Raw genomic sequence first — 26709 nt, 5'->3', positions numbered from 1 at the left:
TTTTATTGACACCAACCTAGGTAGGGAGAGACGATCACCACGATAAAACAATGGAAATCAGAGCTCGTACCGAAAGATATAGGTGTTCGTTCTTCCCACGCGCTAATACGAGGTTGGAGAAACAGAGGATTGTAAAGGTGGTTCAATGAACCCTCTGCCAGGCACTTAAATGTGATTTTCAGAGTATCGATGTAGATGTATATGTCGATGTGCATTCCACTCAAAATTGCAGCACAAATTGGAATATTGACTAGTATCGATGGCTAGTTGTTCTTTAATTGTGCGATTGTACATATTACATTTTATCTCAGTCTGTTTGTTAAAGATCTTGAAAGTAAGGTATATTAATGTCAAATAAACTACAAAAATTTTTGTACATACAGTTAATTCCACTGTAAATTGTTCTCATTACGTTGTAATATGTTTTGCAGATGTTACAAAATAAAATTCTAGCCGCTGAAAGCAAGATGAAATCGTTCCATATCTGATGGATTACTAACGGAACTTGGGACAAAAATGTCAAATAAGTGGAAAAGGCATAACGTTGATATTATTCAGGGCCGGCGCAAGGCACGTGCGAAACGTGCGGCCACACGGGGCGGCACTTTCCGAGGGGCAGCAAATTTGTCGCCCCCCACCCTTTTTTTCCTTTTTATTTTTTTTTTTAGGACAAACTCAACATTCATGCCAAAAAGGGGATTCGAAACCAAATCTCGGAGGGAGCGGCTTCGGGAACTGTGGCATGGCGCCTCGACTACCTGCCGGCCGCCGCTGTTGAACAAGGGGAGGGAGGAGGACTAATTTCTTCCTCGCCACTGTGGCAGCACCGTCGTGCTTACGCCGGAAGAACAGAGAGGGGGGAGCAGTCTGGCGTACACGCCAGTATTCTTATGAGTGGAGCACTGCCAGCCTGTTACGCGCCGTGCTTTTACTCACAACTAATTTTGCAGAAGACGAAATCTAATTTGGAAATTCGAATGCAATGTTAGATACTGCGGTTACATGTTAAGCCTGAAACAGTTTTGTTAAGCCCTTCAATGGCAGTGTTCTATTCTTCCCGCATTATGGAAAAAAATGGTTGAACATTACTACAGCCATACATGTTCAACACCTACAATGGATAGAGGCATTCCGAATGGGTAAATACGCTGCGAGTAATTACAAGGGATAAAGACGTTGCTAATAAGCCTGGCATAAGTTGGGTTTCGACGTATTTTTGAAAATTTTTGCTACTCATTTCTGAGTGATAGTCGGACGTTTTGGTTTTTGAGCCATGAAACACCTGTCTCCGCGTGCATGAGCAACAATTAAACTCTGACCGGCACTTTTGTTTGACAATACTACTCGCACACTAGATGTAAGCAGATATTAAAAGCTTTGCGACTGGCCGCTCAGTGGCCGAAACCTAGGTAGATCTGAAAAGTAAAAACAAAAATTGCGATTGACTGCTGACATTTCCTACAGATTTATTTAAATAAAATTCCACAAACGTTTTGTAGAAAAGAAAAGGGGGCGGCAATTTAGCAGCTCGCACGAGGCGGCACTGGGGCTTGCGCCAGCCCTGATGTTATTATTAGCCACCGCTTACATAATTTATTCAGTACGAGCACCAGAGACATCGACGAGATCAGCGCCAGATTTGCACCTGGTGGCCCAAATTGGAATTAGTTTTTTTCTTTTTTGTCAGCGTAAATCGGTTGCACATTAACTCAGTAGAGTATCTAACAAGTTTCATTGCCCTGCGATCATTGCAGGCCACACTGTAGCCCCGTGAGTAGCTGCACGTTAATTATAACCACCCGGCGGTAGACTCAGGAAAGAGACTGAGCTGTCGGCTCGTGCACCAGCGCTGACCTGAGAGGACGGCGATCAGCAGCCGGTAGGCGACCTCGGCTGTGGTCTCCCAGCGGCTGCCCAGCCAGGAGCGCAGTTCTGGCGAGAAGACGATCTGCGTGGGCACGTACTGCTGCAGGCCGTACGTGAACAAGATGGCCGCCGCGATCAGCAGCTTCACCACCTGCGCCAGGCTGCAAATAACACCACGACGCATGAGAGCTTTTGTACAAAGAAGAATCAAGTAAAATGTGTGCTAGTTTACATGCGGTACTAGGAATACCATGCCGGTAACCTTGGCAGAGACGATCCTCGTGTCAAAAACCTGTAAATGACTGAGGTGTCAAAAGTCATGGGGTACCTTTTAATATTGTGTCGTACCTCATATTGTCAGGCGTACTGCAGCAACTCGACGTGGCGTAGACTCAACAAGTCGTTGGAAGTCCCTTGCAGCACTGTTGAGCCATGCTGCCCTTATAGCCGTTCATAATTGCGAATGTTGCCAGTGCAGGATTCTGTGCACGAACTGACCTTTCGATTATGTGCCATGAATGTTCGATGGGATTCATGTCGGGTGAACAGTGTGGTCTGATTCGTCGCTCGAACTGTCCAGAATGTTCTAGAAACCAATGGTGAAAAATTGTGGTCCAATGACATGGGGCATTGTCATTATAAAAATTCCATCGGTACTTGGGAACATGGAGTGCATGAATGACTGCAAATCGTCAATGACCGTTTCAGTTGCACCAAGGAACCATGTCCATTCCATTTAAACACAGCCAACAACACTATGAAGCCACCACTGGCTTGCACAGTGCCTTGTTGACCACTTGGGTCCATGGATTCGTGGGGCCTACGACACAAACGAACGCTACCATCAGCTCTTACCAACTGAAATCGGAACTCTTATGAGTATTCGAGTAGTTTTGGGCCCAACCGATATTGTCACGAATCCAGGAGAGGCGCTGCAGATGATGTCTTGCCGTTAGCAAATGCACTCGCGTCGGTCGTCTGCCACCATAGCCCATTAACACCAAATTTCGCAGCACTGTCCTAATGAATACGTTCGTCGTACGCCTCACATTGATTTCTGTAGTTATTTCATGCAGTGTTGCTAGTCTGTCAGCACTAACAGTTTTTCGCAAACGTCGCTGTTCTCTATCGCTAAGCGGAGGCCGTCGGCCACTGCGTTGTCCCTGGTGAAAGGTAATGCCTGAAATTTGGTATTCGGCACACCCTTGTCACTGTGCATCTCGAAATAATGAATTCACTAAGCATTTCTGAGTCAACATGTCACATGCGTCTAGGTGCAAATACTATTCCACGTTCAGAGCCTGTTAATCACCGTCGTGCGGCCATTACGTAGGAAACCCTCTCTCGTCAATCACCAGAGTACAAATGACAGCTCCGCCAATCCACTGCCCTGTCATATCTTTTGTACGCGATACTACCGTCGTCTGTATATGTGCATATCGCTATCCCATGACTTTTGTCACTTCATAGTAACAGAAACCTACGGAAAGAAGCAAAGCAATTTCACAAAGTTTTTTCAATAGACAAAGCGAAATAACTAAATCCGTTAATTCTAGCCAGTGAATACAATGTTAGTTTTTATATGGAAATACACTACTGGCCGTTAAAATTGCTACACCAAGAACAAATGCAGATGATAAACGGGTATTCATTGGACAAATATATTATACTAGAACTGACATGTGATTAAATTTTCACGCAATTTGGATGCATAGATCCTGAAGAATCAGTAGCCAGAACAATCACCTCTGGCCGTAATAACGGCCTTGATACGCCTGGGCATTGAGTCAAACAGAGCTTGGATGGCGTGTACAGGTACAGCTGCCCATGCAGCTTCAACACAATACCACAGTTCATCAAGAGTAGTGACGCGTATTGTGACGAGTCAGTTGCTCGGCCGCCATTTACCAGACGTTTTCAGTTGGTGAGAGATCTGGAGAATGTGCTGGCCGGGAGAGCAGTCGAACATTTTCTGTATTCAGAAGGACCCGTACAGGACCTACAACAAGCGGTCGTGCATTATCCTGCTGAAATGTAGGGTTTCGTAGGGATCGAATGAAGGGTAGAGCCACGGGTCGTAACACACCTGAAATGTAACGTCCACTGTTCAGAGTGCCGTCAATGCGAACAAGAGGTGACCGAGACGTGTAGCAAATGGCTCCCTATACCATCACACCGGCTGATACGCCAGTATGGCGATGACGAATACACGCTTCCAATGTGCGTTCACCGCGATGTCGCCAAACAGGGCTGCGACCATTATTATACTGTAAACAGAGCCCGAATTCATCCGAAAAAATGACGTTTTGCCATTCGTGCACTCAGGTTCGTCGCTGAGCACACCATCGCAGGCGCTGTAGTCTGTAATGCAGCGTCAAGGGTAACCGCAGCCATGGTCTCCGAGCTGATAGTCCATGCTGCTGCAAACGTCGTCGAACTGTTCGTGCAGATGGTTGTTGTCTTGCAAACGTCCCCATCTGTTGACTCAGGGATCGAGACGTGGCTGCACGATCCGTTCCAGCCATGCGGATAAGATGCGTATCATCTCGACTGCTAGTGATACGAGGCCGTTGGGATCCAGCACGGCGCTCCGTATTACCCTCCTGAACCCACCGATTCCATACTCTGCTAACAGTCATCTCGAACATCGCGAGCAGCAATGTCGCGATACTTTAAGCCGCAATCGCGATAGGCTACAATCCGACCTTTATCAAAGTCGGAAACGTGATGGTACGCTTTTCTCCTCCTTACACGAGCCATCACAACAATGTTTCACCAGGCAACGCCGGTCAACTGCTGTTTGTGTATGAGAAATCTGTTGGAAACTCTCCTCATTTCAGCACGTTCTAGGTGTCGCCACCGGCGCCAACCTTGTGTGAATGCTCTGAATAACTAAACATTTGCATATCACAGTATCTTCTCCCTGTCGGTTAAATTTTGCGTCTGTAGCACCTCATCTTCGTGGTGTAGCAATTTTAATGGCCAGTAGTGTATAAGATTCGGTCTTTAACCCTTTCGCGGCTACTGGAGTACATGCATGTCCAGTAGGTTGGAATACCAGACGTCTACGGTCGTAGACGTACACCCAGCGGGCTGGGGGTCCAGACGGCTACGGGCATTCATGTACGCCGGGCAGGCGGAGAGTACAGACGGCTAATGGCATTCATATACGCCCGAGCTTGGGAGCAGGTAAACGTACACAATAGAACGGATAATCGCTGTTGTTCGCATTTCTGACTACAGTGTAATTATCTGGTCTTCTTTTCAATGTAGGAAAGCGATTAAGTTGTCATCTCTGGGCCCTTTTTGCTTACGAGTCTAACAATCGGCCAGTCCTCTTTTCGCTTTAGTGAGACGACAGAGTTCGCATGCGTAATCCTTGCCACGTCGGAACGCAATTTATTGCACAAGGAAATCATGAATATTCTTATGAATAGTAGCGACGAAGATTGTAGTGATATGTCGGTGCTTATTTCCGAGGAAGAGTTGGACGCGTCTGGACGTATTGTTGAATCCTGGACTTCACGAACAGAAGATTTTTCCTCTGAAAACGGAAAAGAAGATGACGTAAGTAAAATTTCGTCAGGAAAAAGAATGTATGACTTTACAGAGAATCATCCAGTGACAAAACGACACCGTTTTGTGAACACATTTAGCAGGTTAAAAGCAGAGATCGAAGAGTCAGCGAGTCAATTTGATTTTTTATGCTTCATATCCATGGAATTCGTTTCTGTCATCTGTATACAGATCAATAATTATTATAAATTTATTACTGAAAAACTGACGACAGTAACCGGGAGATTAGCACGCTGGAAGCATATAGAGCCAGGAGAGTTTTGTTGCTTCCTAGCATGTTCTCTGCTTATGCCTAGAAGTAAAAAGTTAGAAGTGAATGAATGTTGGTCGAAAGATTCTTTGCGTCAAACACCAGTATTATCTAAGATAATGGACAGGGACTTGTACAAGTTGATCCTGCGTTTATTGCACTTCAGTGACAATACCAGCGCATCTCAAGATATTCTTGTAAAAATACGTGTCCTTGTAGATCACACAAAAAATAAATTCCACGTGTCAGTAGCACTCTTTGAAAACCTGGTGATCGACGAAAGTCTGCTACTTTTCAAAGGAAGGCTCCGATTTAGGCAGTACATTCCAAATGAAGCTAGCCATTTTGGCGTAAAGAATTTGCGCCCTTTGTGACTTACAAATCAGTTATATTTTGGATTATATTGTCTACACTGGTGCCACCACTGAAATAGAATCTGGAAATGATGATTGGGGAAAATCAGGCGATGTTGTTGCCAGTTTGTTATTGCCATGCCTCAACAAAATGGTTCAAATGGCTCTGAGCACTATCGGACTCAACTTCTGAGGTCATTAGTCCCCTACAACTTAGAACTAGTTAAACCTAACTAACCTAAGGACATCACACACATCCATGCCCGAGGCAGGATTCGAATCTGCGACCGTAGTGGTCTCGCGGTTCCAGACTGCAGCGCCTAGAACCGCACGGCCACTTCGGCCGGCATGCCTCAACAAAGGTCATATCATTTATGTAGACAATTATTATTCGGCCCCAGAATTTTTCCTGTGGCTCCATGTTAAACGAACAAACGCCGTCGGAACAGTGCTCAAAAATAGGAAACATCTACCACCATTGGCAGAGTAGCAAAAAAACGGGGAAATACATTTGAAGTCCTGTGGAACATTAATCGCACTAAAATGGATGGACAAGAATAAAGTCATCATGCTTTCCACCGTAAATAGACCAGAGTTTGTGAAGACAGAGAAAAAATAACAAAGAACGGGCAAAAACAAATTGAAACCTACCTTTGTTGTCAGCTATAATAAGTAAATGGGAGCAGTCGACAAGACAGACAAGCTGTTATCTTCTGTACAGTGCATCCGAAAGACAATGAAGTGGAACAAAAAAAAAGTATTCTTTCATTTGACTGACTTGTGTGTGCTTAATGCAAAAATTAATTTTGAAATACAAAAACAACAGAAGGTACAACTAGCGAAATACCATTTGGAAATACTCCATCAGTTGCTTGATAAATTTCATCGTCAGACGTGTAAAAGTGGGATCCCACAGACAACCAAAGAAGAAAGCCGTTTCCGACTGCAGAATAAAGAGGGTCACTATCTAGGTTTCCCCGTAGCAACGGAGAAAAGGGAGATTTCCCCAGAGACGCTGTGTAATATGTACTGCTCATTCACAACGGAAAATGACACGCGTAAGATGTAAAAAGTGTGGTGTCACCGCCAGACAACACACTTGCTAGGTGGTAGCTTTAAATCAGCCGCGGTCCATTAGTACATGTCGGACCCGCGTGTCGCCACTGTCAGTACTTGCAGACCTAGCGCCACCACATGGCAGGTCTAGAAAGACGGACTAGCACTCGCCCCAGTTGTACGACGACTTTGCTAGCGACTACACTGACGAAGCGTTTCTCTCATTTGCCGAGAGACAGTTAGAATAGCCTTCAGCTAAGTCCATGACTACGACCTAGCAAGGCGCCATTAGCCTTACAGTGATTGTAATTAACCGTATCTGGAGATAGTCTCACTTGTATCGTCAAGAGCGATGTACCACAATGATGGAATAAAGTTAAGTATCCGAGGAGCTGCATACTTTTCTTTAGTGTATTCATAACATATCCTGTTTCAAACTTCACGCCAGTCGGCGTGTGTGTACGCGTGCCTTTCGGCTACTTCCGAGTGGCGTGGCTGTCTTGCTACGCCACAACAAAAAGTGTGATGCGGCTCTCTGCATGGTGCCATGTTTCGAAAAATATCACACACTAAAGAAATATTAGGATGTTTAGTAACTGTGTACGTTTCAAATAAAGAAAAGTAAAAACTAATAATAGTAAAAAAATTGTTTTTTAACTCAGCCAGCGGCGGCTCTAAGCCTGCATCAAAAATGAGGATGGGAAACCTCTAAAGTAAACAGTACTGAACGTGACGAGCCGGAAAAAAACAGCGAGCAAGAAGAAGGTAGACGTTTACTATCCGATTTCTTACTGTGGAGAATCGACTTTAGGCTTTAATTACAAACGAAGAAATGGGTGTATCGCAAAATGAGTTATCGATATATATTCTTTGTTTTAACTCTGAGTCCGGATACATGAAACAATATTTTTTAAATTTCTGTAATTATTTTTTATTTAAGATACTAGCAAGAATTGTCCGAGATTTGGGAGCTTTTGCTGCGCACTACTCACTTTAAAACTACACTCCTGGAAATTGAAATAAGAACACCGTGAATTCATTGTCCCAGGAAGGGGAAACTTTATTGACACATTCCTGGGGTCAGATACATCACATGATCACACTGACAGAACCACAGGCACATAGACACAGGCAACAGAGCATGCACAATGTCGGCACTAGTACAGTGTATATCCACCTTTCGCAGCAATGCAGGCTGCTATTCACCCATGGAGACGATCGTAGAGATGCTGGATATAGTCCTGTGGAACGGCTTGCCATGCCATTTCCACCTGGCGCCTCAGTTGGACCAGCGTTCGTGCTGGACGTGCAGACCGCGTGAGACGACGCTTCATCCAGTCCCAAACATGCTCAATGGGGGACAGATCCGGAGATCTTGCTGGCCAGGGTAGTTGACGTACACCTTCTAGAGCACGTTGGGTGGCACGGGATACATGCGGACGTGCATTGTCCTGTTGGAACAGCAAGTTCCCTTGCCGGTCTAGGAATGGTAGAACGATGGGTTCGATGACGGTTTGGATGTACCGTGCAGTATTCAGTGTCCCCTCGACGATCACCAGTGGTGTACGGCCAGTGTAGGAGATCGCTCCCCACACCATGATGCCGGGTGTTGGCCCTGTGTGCCTCGGTGGTATGCAGTCCTGATTGTGGCGCTCACCTGCACGGCGCCAAACACGCATACGACCATCATTGGCACCAAGGCAGAAGCGACTCTCATCGCTGAAGACGACACGTCTCCATTCGTCCCTCCATTCACGCCTGTCGCGACACCACTGGAGGCGGGCTGCACGATGTTGGGGCGTGAGCGGAAGACGGCCTAACGGTGTGCGGGACCGTAGCCCAGCTTCATGGAGACGGTTGCGAATGGTCCTCGCCGATACCCCAGGAGCAACAGTGTCCCTAATTTGCTGGGAAGTGGCGGTGCGGTCACCTACGGCACTGCGTAGGATCCTACGGTCTTGGCGTGCATCCGTGCGTCGCTGCGGTCCGGTCCCAGGTCGACGGGCACGTGCACCTTCCGCCGACCACTGGCGACAACATCGATGTACTGTGGAGACCTCACGCCCCACGTGTTGAGCAATTCGGCGGTTCGTCCACCCGGCCTCCCGCATGCCCACTATACGCCCTCGCTCAAAGTCCGTCAACTGCACATACGGTTCACGTCCACGCTGTCGCGGCATGCTACCAGTGTTAAAGACTGCGATGGAGCTCCGTATGCCACGGCAAACTGGCTGACACTGACGGCGGCGGTGCACAAATGCTGCGCAGCTAGCGCCATTCGACGGCCAACACCGCGGTTCCTGGTGTGTCCGCTGTGCCGTGCGTGTGATCATTGCTTGTACAGCCCTCTCGCAGTGTCCGGAGCATGTATGGTGGGTCTGACACACCGGTGTCAATGTGTTCTTTTTTCCATTTCCAGGAGTGTAGAATGACTGCTGCACACATGCTAGAATTTCAGCGAAGATGTCCGAGGAGGCTGCAGTAATAGGTCGTTGTGTATCATCCGGTGTAGTTATTATGTGCTCGTAGACAGCATCTTTCAGCTTTCTACACAGAAAAAAAAGTACGGACGTCAAATCTGGGGAACGGGCCAGCCAATGTACAGGTCCTCTGCGTCAAATTCAACGATTTTGAAGCAATTCGTAAAGAGATGCTGTAGTACTCCGTGCAGTCATCATCTTGGTACCACAGGTTCCTCCTAGGCTACAGAGGTACATCTTGTAGCATTCGTGGAAGATAGTCTGTTAGGATGCTACGATGCTTGTGCGCATTCAGAGTTCCATCTATGAAACACGGGCCTATGAGCAGATGGTTCATTACCCCACACTACATGTTTGCACTCCATGGAAACTAACGTTCCAACTGACGAAGCCAACGGGCATTGTCAACAGACCAATAACGCACATTTCGGTGGTTTACCTGGCCACGGTTCACTAAACAAGACACATTAGAGATCTAGAGTATCCTCTTTGAATGCCCACGTACAGAAGTTAACATGATTCTCATAATCGTTTCTACGCAGCTCTTGATGGAAGAGATGTGATAAGGACTGCCACTTACTACTTTCTCATGCGGTTGCGCGGGAAGCTAACGTGCGGGTCAACTGCAACAACCACAAGACCATTAATCCCCCCCCGCACCTCTATCGTCACTTGTTTCCTTGTGTTACATTGTCTAGGTCAGGGCTTCACAACATACGTGGTCGCGGAGCAAGCTGTGAGCAGCAAGGCGCGAGCACGGAGCAACGCGAGCACGCTACCCCCACTACCGGACCAGAGCGGAGAGTGGGGAAAGTCACGTGGCGCACACAACAGCTGCCGCCAGTCAATGTAAATCCGCGGCCACCTGCAGGGATATCACTCAAGAATTATTACTGCGACAAATGAAACAAATAAAGGAGAATGTACACATGCCACATAATTTTATTAGCTTAGTGTATGCCTCTACATTCGCATTAATTTGTGAACTGTTGCACCATAAAAGGTGTCACAGAAGTGTGGGATTCTCGGTTATCTTGTACTTTTTGCCCTTTACAATTGCGTCTATGTTCGGAGTAATTGTTCTTGTGCATTTTAGGCGCAGCATGCAGTTTAAATTTCGATCAGACAATGCGTTTCTCAGCCGCGTCTTGTTACATTTCATTGCAGAGAACAGTTGTTCACAAACATACGTGGAAGCGAACATTGATATTATTGTAGATGCCAGTTTGTGCAAACGAGGAAATCTATCCTGAGGGAAGTGTCTGTAGAATTCCAAAATGTTTTTCTTGTTCTGAAATTTGTCTCTGTATTCTCTGTCACACTGCAGGTCAATAAATTCTTGCTGCACCTCAGGACGAATCTCTTAAATATTCGCTGAATATGGAGAGAACAGATCAAAATCACTGTCTAGTGCTGTCAGATCTTGAAAGCGCTGATCAACTAAACTATGTGAATAACGTTCACAGTCTTTGTGAACATATTGCATGGATGATAATTTAGGAAAATGAGCTAGGTTTCCTGTTTCCAGCTGACTCACCCAAAGTGTCAATTTCATTTTAAAAGCTCGTATTCGATCTATGAAATGAGTAATTAGCAGATCTTTACCTTGTAGTGAAATGTTCAAAGCATTCAGATGGCTAGTTAAATCTGCTAAGAACACGAGATCAGATTCAAACGTGCGCGCGCATTTCCCCTCCCTCCCCTCCCTCCCTACTCCGCGACCTTGCACCTGCTCGCGAGCACGTGCCTGAGCAGACGCGAGTACTCGCGCTCAAAACCGGCCGGTTGTTAAGCCCTGGTCTAGGTGGTACAGTACCACTTCCAGGTAACTAGTTCAAGAGGTTGATAAATAATTGCAGAGATGGTTGACGTCTATTGGTATACGAGAGTTAGTAAGTTCCGATCGGTTGCGAAATGGAGACCACAGTGTAAACCAGAAACGTTTTATTTGCAACAGTTAGGTATACCTTCCACCTACTTCTCTACATAGTCGCCGCTCCAATTTGGAGTGTTGTCGTAGTGTTGTATCAACTTTCCAGTATCCTCATCATAGAAAGCAGCTGCCTGTGCTTTCGACCAGTTACCTGCACTGGACTGCAGCTCGTTGTCTGTGGAAAAAGTTTGTCTTCATAGCCAGCTGTTCTTGTGAGCAGAGATGAGACTCAGGGGAAGCCAATTACGGACTGTATTGTGGGTGATCAAACACTTCTCATTTGGAACGCTGCAGGAGCATCTTCATTACCCGTGCAGTGTGCGGCAGAGAATTGGCATGAAGAAGGAACTGCTCGACAGTTGTGTTATGTGGGCTGCGTCACATAGGCGAAATCTCTAACCAGGCCCTCATACTTGGCGGGGAACGCTACTCCCTACGCAACTTTACGTGCTCACTGTTCACTCACAACTGAAAAGACAGACGCGACACGATCGACGGGCATACTAGAGACACTCCCAACGCATCTGTGCAAAGCCTTACCGGATTTCCCCAGTGGTTTTCATTTCACGACAGATCGGAACTTACTTTCTGGACAACCCTCGTATCTTGCTTCATACACTGTAAAAGAACGAACAGAATTCTTCCCACACTCTCCACACACTATGACCATGTAGGCTTTTTCTGCGTTGGTAAATACTATCGTCCACTCACGACCTACTGCTTGAACACATTAACTGACTAGTAAGTCGCCATGCACACGCAAGCAACACACAAGCACACTGTAAACAAACATAACGACATCGTGCCTAGCAACTATGCGGGATGGACGGCACAAACAAGTGCCTGTGTGGAAACTTTTCAAAATACGGTATCTCGTAAAACGACTCGAACTACAATCCTGCAACAAACACCATTGACATTCCAATTTGCCGTGCATTTAGTTTATTAAAGTCAACAGGCATTGTTCCATTTAAAAAGCATACGTTTGCGCAAAAAGTACACTTTCTAAGTATTATTACAATCTGTTGATTGGCTAACAGTATGAGCCCATGACTGCCAATCTACTCGTTGAAAACTGCACATCAATAGCACTTTCTAGTTCCGCAATAATTTTTTTGCGGTGCAAGTTTTATGCGATTCGCCCTGTGGAGGATATAGAAGAGGCAAAGCCGTGACTTACCATAGCGCAGTAAATGCCTCCTGCCATCTGCTGTGTTGTCTGCCCCGTCAAGGGTGTGCAGTTTCATGTGTCGCTGTAAACAATGTCCTTTTGACAGCTACCCGACTGCAAACGTTCATTCCATGCGTTTCCCTTCGCAGTGATGGCTCGGAAACAACTTGAGACGGACTTGTCTTCATCGGGGGCAGCGATTACTGTAGTATTTACAAGACCCGACACTCATCTTCGGTCCTTGCTGGTTACAACCACTGTCCTTACGCCTTGCTATTGTGACTGCGAGGGGTGCACCAGTCCTAGTGGAATACGAGCTGATACACCAACAATTCCGACAACTTGAAAAGTGGTGTGGTCACGGGCGCGTCCATCACGATAGTTCCTTGCCGCCAATCAGAGATGCCCAAACGTCGACGACATCACTGCGCTCATTCCATACAGCCAACTGGCACGTAGATATCACTTCAATGCCGTGACTTACGTCAGGGACGGAAAGCCATAACTCCGCCTGGTAGCAGTTCCGCTCCACCTACAGAGCTCCGTAGTCACCACTGTGATCTTTTCAGAGGGGTGACTAAATCAGCACTATTATTCATTACAGTATGCTCGCTGGTTTTCTGGTGATCCTCCTCCATGTAAATATTGCCTGCCACTGTTCCGTAGAACAAAAACAGACCGTCAGCCGCCGTTCTCTAGGCCGCAGTAGTTTCTGGCACCATGGTTCTGACCCCATGGATTGAGTGCTCAGAGCACCGTCGACGGTAACTGTCGTTTGCAGCCCGGTGCGGCCAATCCTCGCCTGACGCACTGTTCTGAAAATCGACCTTTCCAGGGTTCACCTCGCATCCCAACACTGACTCTAAATCTCAAACAGTCTCAGACTGCCTGTACTGTGCTCATAGCAGAAAACATTTTCATTGTTTACCGTCATATTTTAGTTTTTACTTCAGCATTGCAAGTAATACTTGTTTCTTGTAATGTGTAAATGGAAGAGGCATGAACTACCTTCTCTTTAACTGATGATATTGAACAGTTTACCTCCTCTTGTTGTTGTTGTTGTTGTTCTTCTCCTCCTCTTCTTGTTCTTCCTGAAATGTTTCTGCTTACACAGGTTGTTCACAGAGCATCTTCCAAGCTTCTCTATTCTCCCGCAGTTTATCGTTCAGCATTTCCTCCCACTGCTCTCCTCCTCGGAGCACATCATTATTCACCTGGTCTCTTCATCATTGCGCATTATTTTAATGTGACCGAACCATATATGTCTACTTCTCTCCATAATTTCTTCTGGGAGACTGACTTCTCTGTAGTATACAGGGTATGGCGCTTAATTCCGGAAAAATTCTTATTTGAATTTCCTGCCGTATCATAGTTCCGTCGGAGGCCGTGATTGGCATTCTTGAAAGCCACAGGCATCTAGTAAACAGTCAGAACCTGAAAAAAGCCGAGATGTTACGGAAAAGTGAAGAGTACAACCGAAAAGCCGCGACTATCGAAAGTCTTAACACTGGGTGTTCACCCACTGAAATAGTTCGATTCTTCGGGTTCCCGAGATCAACTGTTTACGATATTGTGGCGAAGTATTATGCTTCGGAGAAGTTTGGACAAGGTTCCGCTGACCCGGCGAGGAAACGACTGTTACGAAGGGCGGCAGTCATCGAAAAGGCTCTGGCGAAGATTTCGGAGGAGTCGGGGTAATCAGTGGGGAAATTGGCGTCAATATTAAATGTCCGATGGCAGAGGAGGACCTCATACGAGCCATTTCGTCCAAAACTGGCTGTCGGATAACGGTGACATGTTGTGGTCAAAGGAGTTCTGGCCTCCGAATAGGCCTCTACCATTATGTTCAGGGCGTAGTCAGAAGAGTTACCAGTAAGACGAGACATCATAATGTCACATCTCTACTCACCGCTATCGAAGCAGCACTAGCGAATATGGTCAGAGCTATTTTAAAGAGTGTGTGCGATCGCTTCAGCACAAGATTGGAGGTGGTCATTGCGGCTGAAGGGGGTTACATCGAGTAATGTTGCTCTTCAAAGATTTTCATTTAATTTGTATTTTCTTTCAATAAATTTGTTTTTGTATTTTTTAAGAAGACTTAAAACTAAATTATAATAAGAATAAAACAATATATAGTGAAGAAATCGAAAGAAAAATAATAATGAAGTAATACAGCCAGGTGATTGTATGTTTTGTGACCTTCATACTGAAACACTCCCTATTAAACCCACCGTTATTGACTAGTGGGTTACAGCCTAACAATTTTAACTAGTTTGACCGTAAGCAACTGATAGAGGCTGATAGGTTAATATTTTCACGGTAGTTGTTTCGTATCAAATCCAAGAAAGCTAATTAGGATGTCAGGTAGCAATAATCGGTACATGACGTTGTGAATGCTCTATATCATTTGTCTGAACAGCACGAATGAGGCAATTACTCCCTTCGTCTGAAAAAGTAATGAAGTTTAACTCATTACAAGTGGCGTATTAATGTCGTCACACGCCAATACTCTTCATGTAGCACTGAATGCACATTCCTCACTGCAATCCAAATCGTGAGTATCCGGCACGATTGTCGCGTAATCACGGTGCACAAATGAACGCTTAAACACATCAATCAAATCACTCACATAACGGCATTTAAGTATTTGCTGGAAGTGAGGCCCACGGCGTTGGGTGACACACACAGCCGTTAAACAATTGTAAACGTGGTCCTGTCGAAATTCGCCCTGCTCGCTTAGCAGCCAATAACTTGCTTTTACGAAGTCTCAACACTGACTCCTCTCCGGCGCACTGGGCGCTCCATCATCGATAGTACCTACAGAGACTTGCTTGAGGTGTACATGTTGGCAGCCAGTCTAGGAATATTTTAGGGAATTTGTTTAAAAAAATTATTTCAAAGTCCCAGTGAAATCTTTACAAGCTTTCTCCCCGAGTAACTTACGCCGTGCCTAAGTGGCACAAGTCGCTTGTCTTTCAAATCCGAGGCAGTTCCGTCCCGTTAAAGCTGCTGACAGGAGACTCCTTGAGCCCTCTGCTGAAACTGCTAGCGAATTCACGCCATTGGTTTCAGCCAATAGCGTGCACGGGATACCGATCACGTGTATGGACGCTGGATTGTTCTGCCGTGCAGAACACAGTTGCTTCCCTCTCTTGTAATCCAGACTTGGAGCAGGACAGACGTCTTCCTGGAAGACAGAGCCTCTGGCTCTGCTTTTCACGACCGGCCACCAACGTAAGTTAACATGAACCGCTTTCCCTTCCGTTGTCCATTTCAATTAATTGTTCGACCTCCTAGACTGGCCTAAACTTCGTAACTTCAAACCCTAGGCGCGCCCCTTGTACACCGTACATTGAAATACATCCTCTTTATTCTACCTAATTTCCTGTTTTGTTACTAACGGCAGGCCTGGATGCCAAGTCTCAAATCCTGACCACTCGACCTCCTGCACACTGCCTCCACGGGGCAAGTGTAACAACCGCCTCTCCGCCTTTCCCAAACCCTGTAAATATTAACATTGGTGTCAGGGATCATATACATTTGTCCATTATGATTATATGGGCTATTATGCCGTGGTCGGTTGAATTTTGTCTCAATTCCCAACGTTTCGTCCCCGTCTGCGGGAGACATCTTCAAGGGGGTCTGTAGCTCGAAGGAAGGTCCAACACACCCACTGGCTCGCTACTGACTGCCTCTAAATTCCGTGTCCGCGCGCTCCCGCGCCGCGGCGTGACTTCACGTGTTTTGAAAACGTCAGTGCAAGTGGCCGCTGACCGCTGCCGTCGATCGCCGTTGCCATCCCCCAGTTGTGGACTGGTGGTACACGTCTTTAATGCCGGCACCCATATACCGTTTAATTTCACGCCCTCCTCCTTTCGGTTGAAATTATTTGGGTGTTTAGCGATTTCGATTGCCTCCCTGTAGAGCCTTTCGTAATATCCGCTTGTGGCCGCTAGTACTTGCGCCTCCTCGAAAAGAATACGGCGGTTCCCTGGCTGGAAAGCATGCTCCGCAACAGCTGATCGTTCCGTTTCTCCTCTTCTACAATTGCCCTTGTGCTCTTCCAAACGTTTTGAAACAGTTCTTTTAGTGGTACCCACACAAACATCTCCACAGCTGCATGGGATCGTATACACTCCAGCTTTTTCCAGTGGTTTGCGAGCGTCCTTGGCAGGCTTAAGGTATTCCTGTATCTTCCTGGTGAGCTTGTAAATTACGGTAAGATTCCGCTTCGTCAAGATCCTCCCTATTCTTTCCGTTACATTTTAACAAACGGCGGATATTACGAAAGGCTCTACAGGGAGGCAAGCGAAATCGCTAAACACCCTAATAATATCAATCGAAAGGAGGATGGCGTGAAATTAAACGGTTTATGGATGGCCCGCATCTCGTGGTCGTGCGGTAGCGTTCTCGCTTCCCACGCACGGGTTCCCGGGTTCGATTCCCGGCGGGGTCAGGGATTTTCTCTGCCTCGTGATGGCTGGGTGTTGTGTGCTGTCCTTAGGTTAGTTAGGTTTAAGTAGTTCTAAGTTCTAGGGGACTGATGACCATAGATGTTAAGTCCCATAGTGCTCAGAGCCATTTGAACCATTTTTTGTTTATGGATGCCGGCGGTATATGGATGCTGGTGTTAAAGAAGACGTGTACCACCCTTCCTCTACTAGGTGATGGCAACGGCGATCGACAGCAGCGGACAGCGGCCAATTGCACTGACGTTTTCAAAACACGTGACGTCACGCCGCGGCGCGGAAGCGCGCAGACACGGAATTTAGCGGCAGTCAGTAGCGAGCCAGCTGGTGTGTTCGACCTTCCATCGAGCTACAGACCCCCATGAAGATGTCTCCCGCAGACGGGGACGAAACGTTGGGAATTCAGACAAAATTCATCAACCGACCACGGCATAACAGGCCGGATAATCATAATGGACATGACATTTCCGGCCGTGAAAGTCTACATTGTAGTATCATATACATTTACAGAAGCAAAGATGTATTGTTCTCAATACGTAAGGGGCGGTTCACCCCTTACAACACTTACACGTTGAGAAATGACAGCTCACCATTTTTTGTTTGCATTTTCAGCTTCAACTATTTCCTTCAGAATTGAGTGTACTGGTGGAACTTGCTGACTTCTGTTTCTATTGTATATACTGACGCAGGCAACTTTTAGTGGTGGTCGCAACGTTATTTAACCAGGTCACATTATGACGCGCTGTACACTCCAGAATAAACTTTGTGGAAATTCGTCGTGAAGAGGAACTCTTGTTGCGAGACAGGTGGGAGCTGGGCTGTACGTGGAGTACTCACATGTCCTCGACGGGCAGGTTGAGCGTGACGCTGCCCATGGTGGCCTCGCCGTACTTGACGTAGCCGAAGAAGCCGATGAAGGCGTACAGCGAGATGACGATCACCATTGCGATGTTGAGCACGCCGGGGCAGCCCAGGAAGTGTTGCGGCTTCTTCATGCTGTTCTCCACGGGCAGGACCTGCACACGTATACACGCACACGTCATCATTTTGATGAGCTTTACATGGAGCGGAAGCTTATCTACGACTTTGTAACGTTATGTATACACTACTGGCCTTTAAAATTGCTACACCAACAAGAAATGCAGATGATAAACAAGTATTCATTGGACAGATATATTATACTAGAACTGACATTTGATTACATTTTCAAGCAATTTGGGTGCATAGGGCATGAGAAATTAGTACCCAGAACAACCACCTCTGGCCGTAATAACGGTTTTGATAAGCCTGGGCATTGAGTAAAACAGAGCTTGGATGGCGTGTACAGGAACAGCTACCCATGCAGCTTCAACACGATACCACAGTTCATCAAGACTACTGATTGGCGTATTGTGATGAGCCAGTTGCTCGGCCGCCATTGACCGGACGTTTTCAGTTGGTGAGAGATCTGGAGAATGTGCTGGCCAGGACAGCACTCGAACATTTTCTGTATCCAGAAAGGCCCGTACAGGACATGCAACATGCGGTCGTGTATTATCTTACTGAAATGTAGGGTTTCGAAGGGATCGTATGAAGGTTAGAGCCACGGGTCATAACACATCTGAAATGTAACGTCCACTGTTCAAAGTTCCGTCAGTACGAACAAGAACCATACCATCAGGCCGAGTGATACGCCAGTATGGCGATAACGAATACACGCTTCCAATGTGCGTTCACCGCGATGACGCCAAAAACGGATTCGACCATCATGATGCTGTAGACAGAACCGGGATTCATCAGATAAAATTACGTTTTGCCATTCGTGCACCCAAGTTCGTCGTTGTTTACACCATCGCAGGCGCCCCTTTCTGTGATGCAGCGTCAAGGGTAACCGCACCCATGGTCTCGGAGCTGATAGTCCATGCTGCTGCAAACGTCGTCGAACTGCTCGTGCAGATGGTTGTTGTTTTGCAAACGTCCTCAGCTGTTGACAGGGATCGAGGCGTGGCTGCACGATCCGTTACAGCTATGCGGATAAGATGCCTGTCATCTAGACTGCTAGTGATACGAGGCCGTTGGGATCCAGCACGGCGTTCCGTATTACCCTCCTGAACCCACCGATTCCATATTCTGCTAACAGTCATTATATCTCGACCAACGCGAGCAGCAATGTCGCGATACGATAAAACGCAGCCGGCCGCTGTGGCCGTGCGGTTCTAGGCGCTTCAGTCTGGAACCGCGTGACCGCTACGGTCGCAGGTTGGAATCCTGCCTTGGGCATGGATGTGTGTGATGTCCTTAGGTTAGTTAGGTTCAACTAGTTCTAAGTTCTAGGGGACTGATGACCACAGATGTTAAGTCCCATATTGCTCAGAGTCATTTGAACCATTTTCGATGAGCCGCAATCGCGATAGGCTACAATCCGACATTTATCAAAGTTGGAAACGTGATGGTACGCATTCCTCCTCCTTACACGAGGCATCACAACAACGTTTCACCAGGCAACGCCGATCAACTGCTGTTTGTGTATGAGAAATCGGTTCAAATGGTTCAAATGGTTCTGAGCACTATGGGACTTAACAGCTGTGGTCATCAGTCCCCTAGAACTTAGAACTACTTAACCTAACTAACCTAAGGACATCTCACACATACATGCCCGAGATAGGATTCGAACCTGCGACCGTAGCTGTCACGCGGTTCCAAACTGAAGCGCCTAGAACCGCACGGCCACACCGGCCGACCAACATCTAATCGCATCTCGCGATTTCAACATAACGATTTCTCAGATGATACATACCACTACAGCATATCAGAGAATGTTCTTCCTGTCGGTTAAATTTCGCATCTATAGCACGTTATCTTAGTAGTGTAGCAATTTTAATGGCCAGTAGTGTATGTGGGCGAGCTATTCTGCTGCCTAGAATAAGGGCACTGTAAGGTGAATTTGTTTGCGAAGTTGTGCGGCCCCAGAGTCGATAGAAAGACGCGGCCGGGCGGGAAGCCACGGCTGCTCCAAGCGCGCCACTTCCGTTACCAGGGGACCGGATATCGGGAAAATCCCGGAGGTGGGAATCTGGACGGCTGCTGCTCGCATGTCCTTTGTGCATGAGACAATGCTCCAGGTAAAGGCGGAGTGTCATAAAATATTGAAGATGGTTAAGTTACAGCTCTTTGAGATACGACAACGACTCACAACAAACTTAATCCATATCTGAATACATTTGCGATCTCAGAAAAGAGAGGCACATCCGATGACACAACAGTATTTCAATATCTTTACAATTACAGAAGTTAATATCTCACAGCGAATATACATTTCGGCAATGAACCGCCGAATCATTAACTTCTAATCAACATAACGACATCTCAGATGATACACAGCACTATAGCTATCATCCCTGAAAGCTGCGTCTTTACTGATTTACGACGTCTTTTATATTGCTTCCATTACACAAGTTTTTGTCCAATCATCCTATTCTCCATATTTACACAGCAAGTGAGTGCAGCATCAATACCTCATACGAGGGCTATTCGCAACGTAAGGTCCGATCGGTCGCGAAATGGAAACGACAGTGAAAATCCGATGAAACTTTGCACATATGTGTTGGACAGTGTCTCTAGTATACCCGCTGATCGAATCACGTCACTCGTTTCTGTTCTGAGCGCACAGTTAATACGTAAGGACGCCTAGAAAACACTATCTTCCGCAAAGTGTGTGGGTCCGGTTAGAGATTTCACCTGATATCATGAGCCAACATAACTGTCATGCGTTTCCTTCTTCATGACAATTATCGCTCGCACTCGGCAGGGTTCAAATGGTTCAAATGGCTCTGAGCACTATGGGACTCAACTGCTGAGGTCATTAGTCCCCTAGAACTTAGAACTAGTTAAACCTAACTAACCTAAGGACATCACAAACATCCACGCCCGAGGCAGGATTCGAACCTGCGACCGTAGCGGTCTTGCGGTTCCAGACTGCAGCGCCTTTAACCGCACGGCCACTTCGGCCGGCACACTCGGCAGGGGCAATGAAGATGCTTCTGCAGCGTTTTCGATAGGAAATGTGTGATCACCCACGGTACAGTCCGTAATTGGCTCCCTCTGGGTTTCGTTTCTGCTCACGTGAACATTTTGGCACAGACAACGAGCTGTAGATCAGCGTAGAGATTTGGTGGAAACCAAAGGTAGTCCGTTGGAAATTTGGTACAAAGCTACGACAAACGTCTGAGTCGGAGCGGCGGCTATGTAGCTGGAAAGTCTAGCTAGGTGTTGCAAATAAAACATTTTTGCTTTTCACAGTGGTTTCCATTTCGCGACCGACCGGACCTTACTTTCCGAATAGTCCCCATATTTTGTCATACTTGAGTTTTTATTTACTGGACCATTTAGGATTTTTCCAGTCACTTTATTTAAATTTTGATAGCAAATGCTATTGGAAAACCTGTGCTAATCTGAAACTGGCCAATCGGCGGACATCACAACTGCAAAGAGAACCAAAAGATGCTTCTGTTAGCAAGGCATAAATAATTGTTTAAATAATATTTGGTGATAATGTAGTCATTTAATATGAGCGAAGAACAAGAACACTGGCTTATTTATTTAGGAACCGATTATTACTTGTTGTAAGATATTAGTTTAGTATGGGAAATTGGTCAAGACGAGTCAAATCAGTGTCTAGAGCTTGAGGACGATCTACGTTTGATGGGGTGGGCTTTAGCCAATGAGAGTTAGACACTTGCGTAAAACTGCTGAAGTCAAGTGAAGACTGGGACTTTTCTAGTGAAGAGCTCATGGAAGCGATTCTTGACTTAATGTCGAGTGCTGGAAGAAGCCACAACTGCCTATGGAACGTGCGTGATCCAGTCGTATAGGTGACTGATTCTGGGTGGTGAACGGCCGCTCCAATACTTTTGAGGGGACTTTATTTCGAGATGTCTGAACGTGTTCCAGAGTAGGACTCTTAACATCCTCCAGTTAAATTATGGAACTGAGGACAGAAGATTATGAGTTGCTGTTCTTCGTATCGCCTATGATAATTTGTAAATCATCATGTTGAACTAGGAACAATTTTGAGTTGGAGAAAATTTTGTGTATTGTGATTGGGTCATGGACTTAGCTTTCGTGTATTTTTGATGACTATTTACTTTTGGGCGTTTTGCTACCATTATCATAACGCTCTCAACATAACTCTACTGCACTTGATGAGGATACGTATTGATGTGTTTCAACTGAATATCTCTGGACAACGTCCAGTTTACTTGAGATTTCCTTTCTTGAATAAACGTTATTCAACATAAGTCTCTGTCTTCTACAACAATTACAGACGTTAGAATAGAATCCTTTTTATTGAATTATTCGTATATCTTTTATTTTATATTTGCGCGTATTTTATTAGCTCGCAGTCCTAGTTAACGTATAGACTATTTGACTGCAGGATAACAACTACAGGGTTATTATGTGCAGAGAATTAGCTGCGTGGCGTGGAAGCAGACTTGTGCCGCTCGACCTTATGTCTACATCGAGCACTTCTTTTTAAACAGAGCCGTGCATAGTTCCATTGCCTAAAGTACCAGTAATCGCAGATAAAGATGCAACTGGTTTGCTCGTATGAATTGCTGTTTGGAAGAGCAACTACTCAGCAGCAACAACTGTTAGGTACAGTAGCAGTTGGGGGCTCGTCCGGGATCTCCGCTGCAGACTAGGACTCAACACGCCTCTGTTTAGCCTTCTTCTTCTTTCTTGAAGTTCCGCGGCGAACTTCCCCACACCTAGTTGTTGCTGCCAATCCTCAACCACGCAACTGCTGCAAAATCATATGTTCGGAGCCCCCACACACTCTACAAATCACGCAATAGGTTTGGGACCTAGATCACAGAATATTGCAGCAAGTTAGAGTCGCATTTGCAACTCTAAAGGGATTAGAACCATATCCCGGACGGGAGACCTCGACGGCAGCAGCCGCCACGACATAGCGAGCCACCGACTGCGACTTCGAGTTCATCAGCAACGGCACTTCGAGCAGCAAAAGTACAGCAGAATCAGTCAGCATGACTCTCATGTTAAGTATATGCACCGAGACTGTTAAAATGTGTGAAACTGCATCGTCACTGTCAGTGATGAGTATCCTAACGATGAAGCAATCACACAGTCTGTGTTGTTCAGGTATTGTTAGTGGGCTAGTTAGTCCTACATCTGAATGTGGTAGTTAACAGAGACGATGTTAGTGGGGCAGATAGTCCGAAATCAGATAAGGGATATGTATTTGCGAATTATTGAGTGGTACAGCTAAAGGAAATTCGGTCAAATATGGACTCTGAAATGGGGGTACGGGGATATTGGGTACAGAGATAGGTTCAATAAAGACAGAGATAGGTTCGGTGGCAGAAACAATAGAAGCTTAGATGAAGAAAATTAAATCTGATAAAGAAGGAATGATTAATTCAAAATTAGACGTAAGGGGAGATATAGACAAAATTTCTGAGGAGGTTAGTTTTGTTAATTCCAGAATCGACACTGTAGAAAAAGATTTTTGGAAAAGACACATTAAGAGCTGGGCGGTGATGTTAAGAATTGTGAGTTGAGGCAAAATGCACTTGAGGGAGTGACCAGTAAGTCTATTGGCAGTTTGTCTGGTAGAGTGGTAGAGTGTGAAAAAGAGGTGAAGGAAAATAGACAAGAGTTGGAAGCAGATACTAATAAGGACATTTTGCAGCGGTAACAACAGATTGAAGATGTACGACCAGAATTACATGCTTTATCAGGATATTAGGATACTACTGTGTTAGGTGTGATGGGTTAACTTAGGAACGGGAAAGTGTTAAGCAAATGATGGAATATACCATCCAGTTGATTTTCTTGCTGCGTGTAGAGATAGTTTTGAGAGAGGAATAGAGGAAGAGGCAAAAATTAAGTTAGTTAAAATACATCTTGAGGCCAATGCAAAATTAGGGGCAAATTTAACGAGTGCTTAATTTACTACCCATGAAATGTTTGAGAGATGTTCGCTGAACAAATCTGGAATGAAGACAGCGAACGCTACTTCACAACGAATTCCTAAACGGACCAAGATTCAAATACGGAGGCAGGTCGATGTGAGATTTTTGCGTGCGTGCGCATATAAATCGTCTGCTAGGAGTGTTAACGGCGATTACGACGCTCAAGAGACAACTGCCGGAATTTTTACCATGGTATTTTTCCACAGTCCGACAAACTACATTGAAGGGTTTTTACATTTCATTGATAACAGTGAACAAGTGTTGAAATTCAAGTCACGTATATGGAACAGTGGGCAGGATAATGGGTACCAAAACGGGAGTTATACTAAACACCAAAATAGTTATAACAGTAATAGTTTTCACAGGAGAAATGAGAGCTGGTACTATCATTACGAAAATCAAAATCGTGAACGAAGATTTGAGGGGCAGAAACCTCATGAAATGAAGACCCAGAATACGAGGTCTGGAAATTAGGGATCGCCGCATCGCAGGTCCGGAGATGGCGAAATAAGCCATTGTTGAGAAGGACAAGTTAATTTGAACATCCTATGAGTGTCGAAAATTCGGTCACGAAGCCTAAAATGTTGGAGATGAAGGCTATAAAAAGTAAGAATAGAATGAGGAATAAGCGCAACCGCCGGGCGGGGTGGCCGAGCGGTTCTAGGCGCTACAGTCTGGAACCGCGCCTCCGCGACGGTCGCAAAAAATGGTTCAAATGGCTCTGAGCACTATGGGACTTAACATCTGTGGTCATCAGTCCCCGAGAACTTAGAACTAATTAAACCTAACTAACCTAAGGACATCACACACATCCATGCCCGAGGCAGGATTCGAATCTGCGACCGTAGCGGACACGTGCTTCCAGACTGAAGCGCCTAGAACCGGACGGCCACACCGGCCGGCGCGACGGTCGCAGGTCCGAACCCTGCCTCGGGCATGGATGTGTGTGATGTCCGTAGGTTATTTAGGTTTAAGTAGTTCTAAGTTCTAGGGGACTGATGACCTCAGAAGTTAAGACCCACAGTTCTCAGAGCCATTAATAAGCGCAACCATAAAGAGAACGCAAGAAAGATAGTAAAATGTGTAGAGAAATTTTATAATGAGGATATGTGGGAGAAAAATTTATTTTGTGATATGGAAGTGAGTGATGGAACGAACGTATGTTTGCTGAAAGATTCTGTGATAAGAAGAAAAGCTGAGGTGGATAAGAATTTGGTGGAAGTGGAACGTGTGACAAATCCTGACGAGGCACTAGTCAGTAGCAATAATTGTAGTAAAGTATGTGAAAATAAATAAATGATTTTGCATCGACGGAAATATGTGAAGATAGCTGCGAAGGTGGTGAAGCTCTAGTTTCGTCAGCTGGAGATGAATTTCATTACGTATACGCGATTGTGAGTGTTTTATTTTTAAATGGAGGTAAAGGTGATGTTTTAGGTGCTGAAGCTGAGAAGTTCGAAGCTTCTGATCTAGCTATTCTGAGAGGAATTTGTGCATTTATTTCTATTGATGGACGTCAAGCAATGGCTTGGCGAAGTTCGAATGTAGTGCGAATTCTAATGTCGGGCGATGCAGTAGGAGCAGTTATAGTGTACTGGCGGAAGTTGACGGAGTTATTGTTGGTGATATCTGTAGTGTATCAGCGGACGTAGCGGACGTTTTAGGTAAAGAAGTTGATGGTGATGAGTTACCGGTGGTTATTAATGCAGTTAATTGTGATAAAGTTTGTAGTGATTCGGTGGAAATAATTGAGATTTTGCGTAAGAGAGACGAAGACTTAGTTTGTATGGTTAATTGCGAGTATGTTTCCGCGACAGATATCGTTACTTCGGAGGGAGGGGACAGTATATTTGATGCTTGCGAGGATGATGAAACGAATAATCCTGAGAGTGATTTAATTCCTGATTTATATCCTACAGATGAGTTAGAAGGCCGGCCGGTGTGGCCGAGCGGTTCTAGGCGCTTCAGTCTGGAACCGCGTGACCGCTACGGTCGCAGGTTCGAATCCTGCCTCGGGCATGGATGTGTGTGATGTCCTTAGGTTAGTTAGGTTTAAGTAGTTCTAAGTTCTAGGGGACTGATGACCACAGATGTTAAGTCCCATAGTCCTCAGAGCCATTTGAACCATTTTTTTTTTTTTTTTTTTGTTAGAAGAAGATCGGGAGAATCTGAGAATGGGTAATGTGATTGAGATTTGTTCTGAAATTATAATGTGTACCATAAATATCGAAGAAAAAGGATAGGAAATTGAAAATGATCGTTTGAGGGAACTGTGTTTAGAGAGGGGTGAAATTAAAAATGTGCAGCCTGTAAGTGACGCTGATGAATGAAGAAAGTGTGTGTTTCTCGACTCTATAAATGTTGTTTCAGCGTTAGTCACAAAGTTTGTCTGTAAACGAAAGAGTCAGTCGGTAGACGAGGAAAGAGGGCACATATTTGAGCTGTTCAAAAAACGCAGAAAGGTGAGATTTAAAAGAAGTGTTATTAGAGGTAGCGGTGGCAGAGTTGGACTGTGTGAATGAAGAATGAGGTGAGTATAGATATAAATATGTATATAAATGTAATTTCACGTGTAGTATAT

At 45.6% G+C, this 26709-nt stretch overlaps 1 protein-coding gene across 2 annotated transcripts in view; it reads right to left on the bottom strand.

The window, feature by feature from the left end:
* The window catches only part of LOC126175094 (proton-coupled amino acid transporter-like protein pathetic), a 426893-nt gene that overhangs the window by 7541 nt on the left and 392643 nt on the right, over positions 1-26709 (bottom strand). For both annotated transcript variants that reach the window (XM_049921635.1, XM_049921636.1), the window contains exons 8-9: positions 17992-18170; positions 1855-2027 (exon numbers count right to left, since the gene is read on the bottom strand). In XM_049921635.1, the coding sequence (XP_049777592.1) occupies positions 1855-2027; positions 17992-18170 (352 nt within the window). The remainder of the gene's footprint in view (positions 1-1854; positions 2028-17991; positions 18171-26709) is intronic.

This window comes from Schistocerca cancellata, chromosome 3, assembly GCF_023864275.1.
Source record: "Schistocerca cancellata isolate TAMUIC-IGC-003103 chromosome 3, iqSchCanc2.1, whole genome shotgun sequence".
Taxonomy (NCBI): domain Eukaryota; kingdom Metazoa; phylum Arthropoda; class Insecta; order Orthoptera; family Acrididae; genus Schistocerca; species Schistocerca cancellata.
This window is presented reverse-complemented; position numbering and strand designations above follow the sequence as displayed.